This window comes from Hyperolius riggenbachi, chromosome 6 (assembly GCF_040937935.1).
Source record: "Hyperolius riggenbachi isolate aHypRig1 chromosome 6, aHypRig1.pri, whole genome shotgun sequence".
In the NCBI taxonomy this organism is placed as follows: Eukaryota; Metazoa; Chordata; class Amphibia; order Anura; family Hyperoliidae; genus Hyperolius; species Hyperolius riggenbachi.
In genome coordinates this window covers 318816977-318834063 of record NC_090651.1, presented here as the reverse complement: position 1 = coordinate 318834063, position 17087 = coordinate 318816977, and the positions used below count along the sequence as shown (strand labels likewise).

At 42.1% G+C, this 17087-nt stretch overlaps 1 protein-coding gene across 5 annotated transcripts in view; it reads right to left on the bottom strand.

Annotated features, from left to right (window-relative positions):
- Positions 1–17087, bottom strand: part of LOC137521712 (voltage-gated potassium channel KCNC1-like) — a 215176-nt gene that overhangs the window by 31630 nt on the left and 166459 nt on the right. For 4 of the 5 annotated variants that reach the window (XR_011022182.1, XM_068241358.1, XM_068241360.1 and 1 more), the window contains exon 3: positions 8329–8523. Coding sequence is in view for 3 of the 5 variants with exons in the window: in XM_068241358.1 (XP_068097459.1) it covers positions 8329–8523 (195 nt within the window). In the remaining 2 variants the exon portion in view is untranslated. Of the gene's footprint in view, positions 1–407; positions 600–8328; positions 8524–17087 lie in introns of all 5 variants that reach the window. The other variant, XR_011022183.1, reaches the window with a different exon arrangement.

The window sequence follows — 17087 nt, the reverse complement described above, 5'->3', positions numbered from 1 at the left end:
TCACTACCGAGTTACAGCACCACCCGTACGGAGGTAAAATTGCACCGCTGGAGCCCAGGGAGGTGAGTGAGAGCAGAGGCTGCTGCAGAGACTCTGGCGGCATGTTATTTTCCTGATTTTAGAGTCTGAAACGTTTTAAAAAGACCCTAAAATCTGGAAATAATCATACTGCTAGGGAGTTTAAGACAGCAAATTACACTGAATATTGTTTTTTAGTAGGAGGGCTTTTCGGTCTCTTTTAACCCTGTACACTTTCCTAATGGTTGGGGGTCACTATGAGCTATCTGGTTATTCTGTAGCTATCCTTTTAAGTCACTCTCCAGGGTGTACTATAGTTAGACAGCCTGACCCTTCACAGCCATAAGCCTAGACATAATGTGCACCATGTGTAAGAAAATAGCTTTTACCTATAGTTGTCAATTGAAAACCTGGGCCATGTGACACCAAGCCAGTATCCTGTTCTGGAGGATATGTCCTGGTATTTGATTGCATTGCTTTTTCCAGTCATCATCTCTTCTCAGGCTGGAAGGAATTCAGCAAGGTTGCCTGCTATACTGCCTGACCTCAGTGGTCCTACACGGATTCTCCCATGTTCATAACTGTCAGTTAAAGCAAACCTGTGTCAAAAATGTGCTTAACTTCAACGGATGTACACAAATAATGAACGGTAACAAGGACTTGCCTGCTGTCTGTTTTTGGTTTGTGGCCTGTAAGTTTTCCCAATTCCCACTCATTTTTTAAATCTCATATTACTGTATGTGGGCACAGGAAATCAGTCCTCTGCATTTGCCTTCCTCAGGGTATAAAACAATGTCTTTTGGTTCTCCTGACACATTTGTCCAGCTTCCACTTGTCATGTTCATAGCATTTATTTGTAAATATAACTGGTTGCTATGGGCAACAAGCATAAATGTCAGTACAGCCTCAGCCCTGAACTGTCACCAGAGGGATCAAGTCATGATTGACTCTTTATTCCTTCATTGGCTAATGACATTGTAGGGGATAGCTTGTTACTTATGTTGTTTGGAGAAACCTGTAGTCAAATTGTGTTACTAGGGGACATCTGCAGCCTAATGATGCTATTGTGGATCATTGCCGCCTAATATTAGAATTGGGAAACACATGCAGTCTATTTGAATTATTGAGGGATGAATGCAGCATAACTGTGTTCTTTGGTGGGGGTGTTCCGCATAATTTATCTGTGAGGACACATTGGTACATAGTTGTGTTATCTGGGGGACACATACTGCACCATTATGTTATTTAGGAGTCACGTGTGTCCTACTTGTGCAGGTGCAGGTCGGAAGACGCCTGCATTGTAGGAGTGATGGAGAATGGGGCTTGCTAGTAACTTAACATCAGCAAACTACTCCCACCCCCACCCCCCCACTTTGATTTTTTTATGCGTAGTGCCACAGTGGATCCTCTAAGCCATGGGACCCATATTAGCTTTCCATCCTGCCATGAGTGGCTGGCTGGAGGATGCCCTCCTGCAGAAGAGAATGAATAGAAGGGTGGGTTTCTTTTTGTACCCAGTCTACAAGCCTGTATTACCTACAGTGATTGCCTACATCCATCTCCAGCAGCACCAATCCAAAGCACCCATGCATAGCATCCAAAGCAGCACCCATCCAGTCAGCCCCAGCAGCATCCAGTGTAATTTAACCACCCAGTACCTAGAGAGATTCCTCCAGCCCACCATTTAATTACCACCTATCAGCACCTTGAGTCTTCTCCCACCCACTCCCAAACAGCACCCAACGTGATTTCAATGCTCCCCAAGCAGCACCTAGATTGATAGATCCACCACCATGTGGAGCCATAGTGATCTCTCCAACCCAGCCACCCCAGCAGCCAGCAACCAGAGTGATTTCTGCCTTCCAGTCCAACCAGAAGCAGCAACCAGTGGGATTTCAATGATCCAATGCCTAGAGAGATATCTCCAACCAACCACCTACCAGGAACCCAGAGTCTTTTCTCCTACCCACCCTCAGCAGCACACAACCACCCCTGCAACCCACAGTGATTTCTCCCAACCCCCATGCACCCATGTGATTTCGCCCAGCCACCCCACTCCTCTATAACCACCCAGTATGATTTCTCCCAGCCAAATTTCTAGAAGTGGTTGCTGTGGAAACTGTACAAATTATGTCTATATTGTCTATTTTTTCCATGTCTCATATAGCTGTTTGGGCGGTAAAGTTTCTCTCTTTTTTTGCACTGAGAGAGCCCCACGCAAGACTTTGTTGTATCGCACTGATTTCTAACTGTGTCCTCACTAGGTTGACATAATTTTATATTAATCCCACAATCTGTTGTGACCATTCCCACTTGTTTTTCCCCTGACTTCCATTGCACACATTTTGTCTTTAATAGCTGCTGAACGATTATATTATTTACTGATCTTTGATAATATCTACATAGCATTGATACCTGCCTGTCATTTGGCAATATTTCATTAGTTTCACCTTTTAAAGGGGTTCTGTGGAGGGTTAAAAAAAACAAAAAACTGACAATTACCTGACAATTCCCCTGCAGCTGTCATATCCCGTGCCGTCCTCCTACGATCCTCCGTTCCCTACCGCCGGTCCTGGTCTAATTATTCTTCTAATACAACTGCGGCTGCGTGGCGCGTGCTTGCTCCCGCTCACATCTCCAGTTTATTGCGCAGGCGCAGTACAAGGTTTTCTCGTACTGCGCCTGCGCAGTAAGCGCCCAGAGACATGAGCGGGAGCGCGCAGTATTCTTCTAGTTAGACGAATAACTAGACCGGGACCGGCGTCCTCGAATGGAGAATCATAGGAGGACGGCGTGGGACATGACAGCTGCAGGGGGCCGATAGAAGTCCCAGGTAAGTGTCAGTTTTTTTATTTTTTAAACCCTCCACAGAACCCCTTTAAGTTGAATTACTGAAATAAATGGACTTTTGCACGATAGTCTAATTTTTATAGTTTTGCCTGTATTTTTCTCCCATAAAGTCTTCATGTTTTTTCTTTTTTAGAAGCATGTGTAACACTGTAGCATGTGGGACAGTGGTACTTGCTTGTGGCCTTATTATGTTAAAGGCATAATGTATAGATAAAACAAGTATGCCACACTGCCTACAGAATGTAGCCTAGGTTTATGCACTTTTTATTTATGGTCAATATTTTGCTTCCAATAGCAACATTCCATACAGGACTCAGCCCTCTGAAGCGTGATATACAGCAACATATTTATTTGTGCATAGCGGTCATACAGCACTGTGCTATTCAGTGTGCTGTGTGACCGCTATGCACAAATAAATATGTTGCTGAATATCACACTTCAGAGGGTTGAGTCCTGTGTGGAACGTTGCTATTCATTGGACTTTGTCGTGAGGTGTGACGGGCCTCTATCCACACTAGACTCCCCGTGTGTCATTAACAGTCTCTGTGGCCGACAGGTTCACACTACGTTGCAATGTTTTGCTTCCCCCACGATCCATTGTAGCCATGCATTGTTTGAAGAGAGTTGCATAAAACCCACTTAATTTATTTTGTACAGGGGCCATTGTTAGCTGTGTCTGCTTCTGGGGCCAATCATAAGATCTACTCCAGTCATATTCAGTAACTGGATGATGATAACAATAATGACATTAAAAAAATATACAGTAGTTATGTTCAATAATATAATTGCACACATGTTTATGATAGCACTCAAAATATTAAAATATTTTTAGAAGCTATTTTGATAAGTAACCTAAATACAGGAATCCTTTGACTCATGCTTCTGGGAAAAGCTTAAAGTGGACCTCTGGTGTAAAAATAAGACCCACAGCAGTAGCAGGAAAAAATATAACTGACCGCTTGTGCCATAAAATCCATATTTTGTTGGTTAGCCTTCCCCCCCATTCTGAAAAACTGCCTATGAGATGATGTCCTCTGTGGGTGGGAGGAGCCTCATAGTGTGGCCTGAGGGGTACTCTGCTTCTCCCTGTGCCACTGAGCCAGCCTATCTCATCTGTGGGTGGGAGGAGCCTCATAGAGTGGCTTGAGCAGTACTCTGCTTCTACCTGTGCCACTGAGCCAGCCTATCTCATCTGTGGGTGGGAGGAGCCTCATAGTGTGACCTGAGCGGTACTCTGTGAGGATAGGGGCAGAGAGAAGCAGTGCACTGCCAGCCACAGTATTTTGCATTCCAGAGCTGTCACAATTCTTCATTACTGCTTAAAGCGGACCTGAACTCAGAACTTTCTCTCTGCTCTAAAAGATAAGCAACAGCATAATAACCTTTAAAGAAAAACATTTATTTGTTACACTGATACAAATCCTGCAATACATCTGCAGTGTGTCTACTTCCTACTTTTGTGGAAGAAGACATTGCATTAACATCCTGCGTTTACAAATTAGCTGCTCTACCGAGGCAGCCAGATGACACAGCTGAGAGATCAAATTACAGTTGTGATTAGTCACAGACGAGGGGGAATTAGACAGGCTAAACTCTCTAAATACATACAGGGTGCATTTCTCTATGTTTTCCTTCTCTCCTGTGCAAGAGTTCAGATTCACTTTAATTAAGCAGTCAGCCGTTACTGCATTGGGTAAAAATAGAGGGGGAACAGTTATAGTGTCAGTTTGGCTCTTTTTCACTTTGGAATTTACAGCAGAGGTCCATTTTAAATAACTGTACTTATAAATAAAAGTTCAGTTATTCTCAAAAGAATAACTACTGCCTGCACATGGATGCACGAGGCACATGAATAACTGCCGACACATGGTAGACCTACTTGCCACTATTTTCCATGGGAGCTCTTTGCCATAGGTGGGTGCTTTTCCACTTCAAGATTTCGGTAAAAAGTTCTCCAATTCATGTTTGCCTAGGGCCCCACTTTATCTAAAATTGTCCCTTCTCTATGTGTAAACATTAACTACTTACGGACCGAGCGAGTATGAATCTACGGCGGGCAGGGGGCGCTGCGGTTCTGACCGGACGTAAACTGTATATCCCATTGACCGCGTGTCTCCGCCCGTCCCCGCCGCTCTGTCCGCTCTGCCCCCGCTGCAATATGCCACCCTGTCGCCTCTAAGACGGCAGAGCACTGTGAGACGGGCAGGAGCTGTTTTCATTGGCTCCTGGCCCTGTCATTCATGTAAGCCGTTCCCATTGGCTTACATGGAGTGACAGGGTCAGGAGCCAATGAAAGCGGCTCCTGACCGGCGCACATCGCTCTGCCGTCATACCGACGGCAGAGAGAGCAGCCTGCGGCGGGTACAGAGCGGCGTTTCCTGCGGAAGCGACAAATTATCGCGGCGATACGTCGGGAAGCGGCGGTTTGCTGGACCAGCACCCTCTGGTCCTTAAGGGGGCAGAGGGTGCTGGTCCCGAAGGGGTTAAAGTGACACTGAAGCAAAAAAAGTAAATAAATTACGATATAATGAATTGGTTGTGTAGTACGGATAATTACTAGAACATTAGTAGCAAAGAAAACATTCTCATATTTGTATTTTCAGTTATATATTTCTTTTATAACATTTACACACTACTCAGCATTCTAAATGATTTCACAGAGCAGGCCAGTGAACTATTGAACTGTTCTCTGCATAAAAAAAACAATAAAGAGCCAGACACTTGAGATAACAAGCTTCAGAAGACAGAGCTCTCTGCGACTTTGAAATTCGTGGAGCTTAATGGCTCTTTTGCATAGATAACAACTGGAGCTTCTTAACTCTTCCTGTACTGGAAACAATATTAGATTTATGTCTCTGCTCCTAATGTTTTATTTCTTAGCTGTACTACACATACAAATCATTAAATCATCATTTTTTTTCACTTCAGTATCTCTCTAACAACTGTTGGGTCAGATTTATCAAAACCCGACCAAGAAAAACTGGCACAATGCTTGATCTGGGCATCTGTTCTACTTTCACACTAGTTTTGCTCCAATCCTCCTTGCCCTGGTTATGATAAATATGCCCACTGTACATTGACACTGGCACTTTGACAACAGAAAAAGATTCCCTAACTGAAGACTACAGATCAGTCTCTAATAGGGGTGTAACTACTAATCATGGGGCCCCCCAGCAAAACTTTGATGGGGCATCCCAATTGTCACACCCTTTCCCTTGCCTATCCCTGGTGACCTTCACAGCCTGGTGGGTGGCCATCATGATCTTCACACCCATAACAAGTGTAGCCACAAAAACACCTGATCTGATGGATGGACCCGTTTATTGGAAGGAGGGAAGTATTGGTTGGGGCCCCTCTCACAGTAGTCACAGAGGATGCTCCCCTGGAGCTACACCCTGGTCTTTACTATCTATCACCAATAGTTGCCGGTTCCCAGTGCAGTGTTCTTGTATAGCTGATGGCTTTTTTCTGCAGTCTTTTCTTTTGGCCACCACTCGGTTCACTCAGCATTTCAGTGAATGTAGCAGAGGGCAAAAGCAAAGGCTGTAGGTACTTGTCATCGAATCTGGTAAAATTAACAACATTGGGCAACATGTATGCAATATTTCTGGGCTCCGATCTTCCTATGTGCTATCTGGCAATTGCATTTGCTACATTTACTGCAGTGTCGGACTGGAAGGTGGAAAAACACCAGCTGGCCAAGCAGCAGTAACCCTGTGTTATCAATCCCAATAGAAACCTGCAGCAAGTCTTCACTGTGAGCAGCAACACCTGATTACTGCTGCTTGGCCAGCAAGGGGATTTCCTCAACTATACCCCCTCTCAGTCCGACACTGATTTACTGCGTAGACTCATTGTTCATTGACAAGGTTAAGCACAATAACTCCCAGAATTCAATTACCCACTCTTGGCTTTTGTTTGTTAATCAGATGAAAGTTGAACTGGGATTGGCTGCTATTTTTTTCTGCACATCACTGCTCCATGCACTGTGCTATTGTAGAAAGCTGGTACTGCAACTCCAAATGTGGCTGTTTTGGAAGAAGAGTTACTACTCAGGGGTGGGACTTAGTAATAATGGGTGTGGTATATGGGCAGGGGAAGGGCTTAAAGCCGTTTTAAAAACTCAAATGCCTGCATTGCGAATGGCACGCACACACGCACATACAAAACAGTGGCATACAGTCACGTCCATACTGGTCTCTTGCATGTCAGCTCAACCTACCATGCTGGTAACAGCATGACAAAATAATAGGTATGCTGCCTCATGTAGCTGTAGTGCACAGAGAAAGATTTTGATACAAGTAGCAAAATCTATTGGGAATGCAGATAATGACAGTAATAAACATATACAGAAATAAAACCTCAGTCAGATATCGGGCCATTATGATCTGTCACATGAGCTGAAAAATAAAAAAGAGCAAACAACAAAATACACAAAGGTCGAAGGACATAACACAGAATATGATCAGATGGTTGGCTAATCTGGCATTTCTAATGTTTCTGACATGTAAACATTACAGCAATAGACAATAAGACAGGATGTATACATTCCGCTATATCTATATGAATGAATTAGCTATAAATATCCGATCACTTGTTGCATTCATTTCAACAATCACACTTTGCTTAAAGTTAGAGTATAAAGTAAATGAAAACTATTTTAGGCAGAACAGTGGCCTTAACACGTGTACATTGTGGTCTTGTTTGAACCACAAGAATAAGATAATCCTTAAACAAAAAAATAATACATGCCATCCATGCCAGAGAAAATATCAGGACATTCTATGCTCCACCCATGAGGATCTATGCTCCACCCATGAGCATCTCAGTTGCCCTCCCAGAAACCCACCCTCCAAAAAGAACAGTACCTCCTCAATGTCTACAGGGGACTGTTGGCGAGTATGAACTATACAAAAAAAGTATTTCTCTTATAGCAGCAAACAAAAGAATGACTTTCTGGATGTTTTAAACACATACTGTATGCACCCTGGATTCTAATTTTGTAAATTATCATTGACAGTAATAAAATTAGATATTGTAGGTTTCATTTTGCTGTTGAGCTGCTTCTGTTTGCCACGGAACTCCTCCAAGTTTCCTGACCACCATGTACGTACACAGTCCAACTGTGGAATTAAGACTAAGATGGACTATTTGTACTAGAGCAGGCTATGGGAAACAAAGAACTGCGAGAGGATGTGTGGCTGTTTCATTAGCCCATAATGCCCACAGCTTGCAATGACACATCCCAGAAGTAGACCACGAATGTGCCAGAAGAAGGCAATAGTGGAATTTGCACTAGCACGTTCTACGTTTTTAGAAAGCAGGCTAGAAAAACTGGTCTTTGCAAAGGAGATTTAGAAAGGGGGGATTTTCATCGTTGTTTCAAGCCTTGCATTGGTGCAGATAGCCGAATGAAAGTGAGCGATGGAGGTGGAGGAGTAAAGCATCAGAGGCGAATACCTTTGCGGATGTTGCCGTCTGGAGAATGTGCAAAGTCTCCTGTGGACAACAGGAAGCAGGCTCGGTCGCGGTTGTATCGTTCTCTCGCACCTGGGGTGACCGGAGACTTTTCTTCTGGGGACAGAGCCTGGTCTATTGTTGGACAATCCTCATTGGCCAGCGCAGCATTGGCGGCGTCCCCATTCTGTTTGGAGTCTTTGGGGACAGAGTGAGAGAAACAAACACATGCAGAGTTAATGTTAGTATTAAAGAGTTAAATGAGAACAAGCAAATTTATGTTCCTTCTACTGATGACTCCTTTCACTAGTACTTTAAAGGATACCCGAACTGACATGTGACATGATGAGATAGACATGTGTATGTACAGTGCTTAGCACACAAATAACTATGCTGCGTTCCTTTTTTTCTTTCTCTGCCTGAAAGAGTTAAATATCAGGTATGCAAGTGGCTGACTCAGTCCTGACTCAGACAGGAAGTGACTACAGCGTAATCCTCACTGATAAGAAATTCCAACTATAAAACACTTTCCTAGCAGAAAAGGGCTTCTGAGAGCAAGAAAAGGGTAAAAAAGGGGAATTTCTTATCAGTGAGGGCCACACTGTAGTCACTTCCGGTCTGAGTCAGAACTGAGTCAGCCACTTACATACCTGATATTTAACTCTTTCAGACAGAGAAAGAAACAGAAGGAACACAGCATAGTTATTTGTGTGCTAGGCACTGTACAAACACATGTCTATCTCATCATGTCACATGTCACTTCGGGTATCCTTTAAGGACATCTGAAGTGAGAGGGATATGGAGGCTGCCATATTTATTTCCTTTTAAAAAATACACATTTCCTGGCTGTCCTGCATTCCTGTTTCCGTGGTAAACCACTGCATTCCCTGATTGGTCCACTACTAGTACTTCCAAATCTCGAGTCTTGTGATTGGCCTAAAATCTGAAATGTTAGGCCAATCACTGGACTCAGAAATACTCTATAGTACAGGACCAATTACAGAATGTGGTGGTTTACTGTGGAAATTGGAATACGGTGGAAATTTTAAGCCACGCTGAAAAACTCGGTAGTATCCGAGTCTTGTGAATGGTCTAAAATGACCATGGTATTGCTATTTCCGCAGTAAAATGTTGCATTTTCTGATTGGTCCAATAGTTCCCACTCAGAAGTATTTAGCCAATCAGAGAATTCTGTATTGTATCAAGGATGTCCACATAATAGTGGGCGTCCACAAAATATGGCGGATTCCTCAAACAGAATGTTTCTATAACCACTCTGCTACCACCTAACACCAATTGGTGGCCGCAGAGTGGCTACCCCAGGAGCGCTTAACGCTGATTGACGTAAAGTCTTGAGGGAAGAGATTAGCAGCACATCCCCGTTGAGTTACCTAGCCCCACTCGTAAACAGCCTGCCAGCCACAATCAGAGCTGGCAGGCTGTAAATGAAAATGAAAACAAAAAACTGCAACAATTACTTGTACAGCGCTGCGATCTAGTGCAGCGCTGTATGTGGGGCAGCTCTGTCACTAAGCTGTGCTCAGGAGAGGCTCAAAATCTGATCCCTCGCACAGGCTTAGAGGTGATCACAGGGATTGAATCTCAGGGGAGAGATAAATTAAAAATAAAATACACATTTTTATAAAAAAAAAAAATACAATAAAATTAATTTTAAAAAATGCAGATCGCAGCAGCAATCAGATGCCACCAACAGAAAGCTCTGTTGGTGGCAAGGAAAGGAGGAAAAACTCATTTGTGTGCTAAGTTGTATGGCTGTGCGGCAAACTGTTAAAGCTGCAGTGTGCTGAATTGTAAAAAATGGCCTGGTCACTAGGCGGGTGTAAGCCTGTGGTCCTCAAGCAGATATATTACATAACTTTATTAACAAAAATCTGGAATCTTTAATTGGCATTTGTGGAAATTGGAATTTCTGCGGAATTGGAAATTGGCATTGCCGACCATCCCTTTCAGACGCTACTGATGCATGGAAGATCAGCAAGACGCCAGGCAACTGGTATTGTTTAAAGCAAAATAAATGTGGCAGCCTCCGTATCACTTTCACGTCAGGTGTTCTTTAAGCAAAATACCACTTTTGCTGATTAAATCTCAGTGTTTTCAGGTTCGCTCTCAATTTCACTCTATATATGGTGCGGATTCATAGCAAACACTTTTCAGCTCGATTGGTTTGTCTTAATGCGTGTTTAAAACACAAGCATTCCATGATGCTTCTAGGTGAAGCTGTTAGATAGGAGTGAGAAGTTTAGTGCCAGTTAGTCGATTAGTACAGGTCGTGAAAATAAGTAACAAGGGGTTATCCAAAAAACATATCTCATGAGTTACCTCATATTGGTTATTTTTTGGTTATTTTTCACCTTAAATATAAGGACCCCTATTCAATTCACTGTTCTCACCTGTTTTCTACCAGGATGTAATTTCACACCTTTTAAGCCGCCAGCAAGCAAGAAAACACTCTGGCCATTATGCCATTAACTTTTTCTCCTGTTTTTTTTACAACTTATCAATAAAATTCCCTATAAACCTCCAGCAAGCATGAAAATACTCAAAATTATTTTAGTAGTACTTTTCCACCTATTTTTTAGTACTTTTCAATTGCTGAGGGCTGAATAGTTATTTTAAAGAGAAGATGAAGCATTAACTCCTAGGAGAAAACTCAGGGAAAAAATGCATTTGGGCCTCTGAGTAAGTTTGAAGTTACTTTTTTTTACCCACATTTTGATACTGAAATGTTATTTTGTGGAACAGGTGAAACATTATCTCCTGGAAAAGAAAATTCAAAAGAGAAATTTGAATAAGAGCCAGGGGCCCATATGCAAGTAACTTCTTCTCTTAAGTTTTCTCCTAGGTGTCATTTTTAAACTTGTCGGTAAAATGCCTTTTAAGCCTCATCTACACGAGGCGATCCGGCGGCTCGATTAGCCGCCGGATCGCCTCTTCCGCATCAGCGGCACGATTGATAATACACATCGGAGCCTCATCTACGCGTGTAGATGAGGCTTTAAGCCACCGGAAAGCAAGAAAATATTCAAAATAATTTAGATTGTACCATCTCACCTACTTGTCAGTACTTTTTCAATTGAAAAGTGGCAGAAAGGTATTTTAAATAGCAAATGAAAAATTATCTCCTAGGAGAAAACTCAGTAGAAAAAGTTAAGTTAGATGGGCCTTTGGAAAATACATGCGATAAAACAGATGAGGGCCCCTATTCAGTTAACTTTTTTCCTGAGTTTTATCCTAGAAGATAATTTTTCGTCTTACCTGCAACATTACTTTACAGCTCATAGTAACTGGAAAAGTATTAAACAGTGGCTAAAAAGTAATATTGAACTTATTTTCTTGCTTGCTGAGGGCTTAAAAGACATTTTAATGATAGAGGCAATTCCCGAAAACACATAATTGAATAGGGGCCAAGGAGATGATTATTCATAAGATGGGTTTTGTGAATGAACCATAGTAGCAAAAAAGTTTCTGTACCGTGTTAGCCAAACAAATTATGTAGGTAGAAAAAACAAAGTTTTGTAGAAGTAATACGTTTTAGGCTACTTGCCCACCAAGACGTTGCGTTTTAGGGGATGTTATGTTCGCATAACGTGCCCCTAACGCAAGGTATGGTGGTGTTGAAGTTGGACATCAGATTGAGCCGCGTTATGCAGCTCTCAAAGCAGCCGCTCCAGGTTAGTGATAGGAAGTCCGGATCTTTTTAAAAATTTGGATCATTTGAATCGGATCATTGAAAAGATCCGGATCTTTGAACCAAATCATTTGAAACATTTTACTAGGGAAGCAGACTGGGTGAAATGACTAGCAGGACAGGACTTTCACTGCACTGTACATTCTGTATGTTCCTGTTTCTTCCAGACAGACATCCACTGTGAACCGAATCTTTCATTGTGATGATCCGGATGATTCGACTCACAAAAAAGATCCGGATCAAATGAACGATTCGTTCATAATCCGGACAACACTACAGTCCTACCAGAGTCTTTGCAGTGCACTGAATATTAATTAGCCATGTGGCTGGCCGTGGAGGAGGAGGGGAGACCTCCTCCTCCAACATTACTGAGCATGTGCAAACAGTCTAACGCTGCTTAGCCCAGTATAACGTACAGCATGCAGCACTTTGTTTAAACGTGCTGCGTTACTATGTAACCCAACGTGTGCACTGTGAACAGCAACATTGATTTTACAGTGCTGTGAGTTAGGCTGCGTTACTGGCTGCTGTAACGTGAGACTTTAACATCCCACTGTGAAACCAGCCTTAATGGCTAACTGATAGTTACATTATACAAGCTTTCTGGGATCTGGTCCCTACAATAAACTGGGACCTAGTTCTCACAATGAATAAACCACAAAAGGGCCTTGTCCAATTCACCTTTTCTCCACGTTTTCTCCTAGTGATATTTTCATATCCAATAAAATGCCTCTTAAAGAGAAACTCCGACCAAGAATTGAACTTTATCCCAATCAGTAGCTGATACCCACTTTTGCATGAAAAATATAATGATTTTCACAAACAGACCATCAGGGGGCGCTGTATGACTGATTTTGTGCTGAAACCCCTCCCACAAGAGGCTCTGGTACCGTACGGTACTCTGGGCAAACTGCCACAATGTAACAATGACACACACAGGAAATGGCTGTTTATAGCTGTCTGTTAAAGCCAGAACAGCTACATAATCTGCCCACAGTAACAATGTCACCATGTAATACATGTCAGAATGTGAATCTGGGAGAGGAAAGATTTTACAATGAGCAAACTCTGACTAAATCATGTATACATAATTATTGTAAAAATTAAGCACCTTTTTATATTAAATTATTTTCACTGGAATTCCTCTTTAAGCTACCAGCAAGCAAGAAAACCTTCTGGATAATTTTGACATTTTCTATGACTGACCTGCCAATTACTGCCACAGCAAGGTGGTAATGTCTGCACTGTCTCATAGCAACTGTTTTCCAAACAGAACACACAGAGTAATGTTGCTAGGCTGCAAAGAAGACTAATCTGAACTTGCAGTTTTTTTAATGCAAATTTTTCTGAACTCAGAACTTCCTCTTTGCTCTAAAAGATAAACAACAGAATAATGACCTTTAAAGAAAACATTTCCTTGTTACAGCTGATACAAATCCTACAATAAATCTGCAGTGTTTCTACTTCCTGCTTTCATGGAAGCAGACACAGGGTTAACATCCTGTGTTTACAAATTATCTGCTCCCCAGATGCAGGTAGTGGAAACAGTTGAGAGATCAAATTACAGTCATGATTAGATAAGGGGGAATTAGGCAGGCTAAACTCTCTAACTACATACAGAGTGCATTTCTCCTTGTTTTCGTTCTGTCCTGTGCGAGAGTCAGTGCAGGTCCCCTTTAAAAGGACCCTTAAAGAAAACCTGTACTGAAAATAAAAGTGAAAATAAGCATACACAAGTCATACTTACCTTCCATGTAGTCTACTCCTCAGTGTCTTTCTCCTGTCCCGCGTCCTATTTGTTCACTATGATCAAGGGAATTTTCCGTCCTCCATTTTGAAAATAGCCATTACCCCATAACAGCTTTCTGGTCAGCACACAGTTAAACTGTAACATCGCCCACTTGAGCCATAGGGAACCATGAACATTACCTGGTACATCCGTTTTCCTCTCAGCTATAACTGACAGCAACTGATATTTTACTGACAGCAACTGATCTATTTCAGATCTGACAAAATATTGTCAGAACTGGATGGGATTATTGTCAGAAGAAAATAGTGAGCTTCTGAGAGGAACTGATGGCAAGGTAACTCTGTAATGTTCATTTGAAGTTACCTCATGTGTTTATTTTAAATATTTTTACTCAGTACAGGTTCTCTTTAAGCAACCTAAAGGAATATAACCTGAAGATGTGATAATAAATGACATAATCAGGAGATACATTCGGTGACATCTGCATGACAAAACTATTTGTGTTCTAGAAGTGCACCTAGGTACTGCTGCTGATAGATAAATCTTAGGAGCTCAGCTTACTTTACTCTTTTGTCCTTTCATCTGCTAGAATATTTGGGACTGCTGAGAATTTAGATATGCAGATTTCATATTAGGTAGCTTCTGATTATGTATTGTCATATGCTCATTTTATGTGGATCAAGGATCACATTATAGAAAACCTAAAGTGAAAATAAACGTATTGTTTCAGTAGAAGTAATCCTGTCCTGGAGTCCCTGCATTTTCATTTATATGTGGGATAGTTACATAAAAGAACATATAAAAGCATTCCCAAGTATCCCCTGTGTGCAAAAACCTTTATTTTTTACTGCAGAGAGCAGTAGAAGCTTGCTTATCTCTTGTTTTTGGCAAATGTAATTATTGCCAGCTGACGCTCTCTAAGGCATGTGTCTTCACTCTACCTTGCTGAAGTGACTCAACGGTTGCCAGTGCAATGTGTTTATTCAGCAGAGGGAGGGGGCAGAGTGAAGCCACATTCCTCAGAGCGTTTTAGCTGGCAATGATTACATTTGCCTTTACTGGTGACAAGAGATAAGCAAGCTTCTCCTGTTCTCTGGTGAACATGAAGGCTTTTACACACAGGGAATGCTTTCAAATGTTCTTTTATGTAACTGAGAGTAGTTACTGAAATTTTAGTCTGGGAGATGGAGTATAATCCTACTTTAAGGGTTGAAGAGTGAGTATGACATTTCAGCTTGTTGTAACGTTATACTGACATGTCTTCTATATAATCCGCTTCCACACTGAGAAATTATCATTTTTTGAACTTTTCATTACTATCCTGATATAATAACATATTTGCACAGCCACACAGAAGTGTTATGGTCTCTAATTCGTTTTCAGAATAGGTAACACTGCAGTCTGATTGCAAAGATAAAGTACTGGTTTATTAACCTTTGCAATGAAAATAAATAAAAAAGAACACAGGCAAGTTCTAAGTAGTACCGGGACTGTATGCTTACATGTCACTTCTGGTGCACTTTTTATAATGCCACTCCAGTCGAACCTTTCTTTTAACCCATTCTGGACCAGCGTATTTGGAATCTACAACCTGCCAGTGGCTGGGCGGGTCTGACAGGACGTAGATTTCAACTATTTCCCGCAGCCGCGCACTCACACCGTGCTCGCCGTTTGCGCCGCTGTTCAATCCCTGCATCCGCTCGTGAGACAGCAGAGCTTCCACAACTGCATTGGCTCCTAACCCTGTGATTACTGTGAGCCAATCACAGTAATCACAGGCCTGAATAGGGAATGGATGGCTCTGATCCTAAAGTGGCCAGAGCCATCCGGGTTCCGAAAGGGTGAAGCTCAGGATAAAGCAGTAAAGGTGTTTGAGCGTCTGGGGTGTTTCTGTGTTATTTCCAACTGGGGAGTTTTCCCTTCAGCTCTGTGATGTCAGTGGCCAGTTACAATGACAGAATGCACCCACTGCTTTAGATATTGGGCCACGGCTTCATCAGCCTGCACTGCAGGTCGTTCATCCAAAGCTCCACAAACCAGCCATCACCATCTAATATAGAAAATATGTAATATACCGAAAATATTCCTAAATGTACACGTTCATAGTTTATCCATGAGGATATTTTGGAGATGAGGTTTCTTTCTCAGGCTGGATTCACACTCAAATGAACCCGTTTTCTAAAACAGCTATTTATATCCTCAACCTTTTACAAAGGGCCAGTGCTTTAATCATTATAACTCATCAGAATTATTACATTACAAAAAACAGACCTGCATACCAAAGGGGAAAACCAATCAGTTCAGATTACATGTAGTCCATTTGAGCAAGCAGCAGGGCCAGATTTACCATAAGGCACTGTAGGCACATGCTTACAACTACCTGATGATCACTACCCTCCCCTAGCGCCTCCCTCCTTCCTTCCCTATGCAGAGTCTTATCCCTATGCAGAGTCCTGATGAGAGTGTAAATCAGAGGATACTCACCCAGCTCTCTGCATTCCACTGGCAAGATCTTTCTAACGTCAGGGGCACCAGTAGCTACTTAATATTGAGGGTACTTCTGGCTACCTAATAGAAAGGTGCACCTGTAGCTACCTTTGATGGGCAAGGGAAGTAAGGGAGAAGGGACAGCTAGCACACTTGTGGTGTGGTTCGGTGGGGGGCTGTAGGTTCATGGAGGGCGAAGTCTAAGGTGTCAGGACATCTGTGCTTATAGGCTCCTCTTAGGTAAATCCGGGCCTGGGGCAAGATATAGAAGTTGACCAACTGAGACTGAGGAAAGAAAGAAAATTTGCTTTGAAACATTGCAAGTGCAGATTCTTGATGTACATGGGTTAAGGTTTTACTGTAAAGATATTTTAATACTATACATAAAACTTTCTCATGTCAGTAGCAACAAAGGTAAGAAAATTATTCCAACTGAGAGACGCAAAAACAATAAAACGCTATTTTATCCAAAGAACAAGAGATGGACAATTGCTTATGTAGTAGAAGATATATAGCCACAGTAAATATGGAAACTGTCTAGAATAGGATTCTCTACTTTTCCTTTATAAAATTCACAGGAATCATAACGTGGACAGTGCAATACATATGTTATGTAAGTAGAGCAAGTATTTATCTACTTATATATTTGTTGTTTTTTTTCTGAGACAGTATGGATGACAGCTCCTCTTTCAGATTCTGCCCTCGATACCTGACCATATGTTTGTTTACCCAGCATTCATTTCTTTTGTGATCGAAAAATTCCCTGACCATGACTGGTAGTCATCTGCTACTGACACATTAGATCAGTCAGCGCTT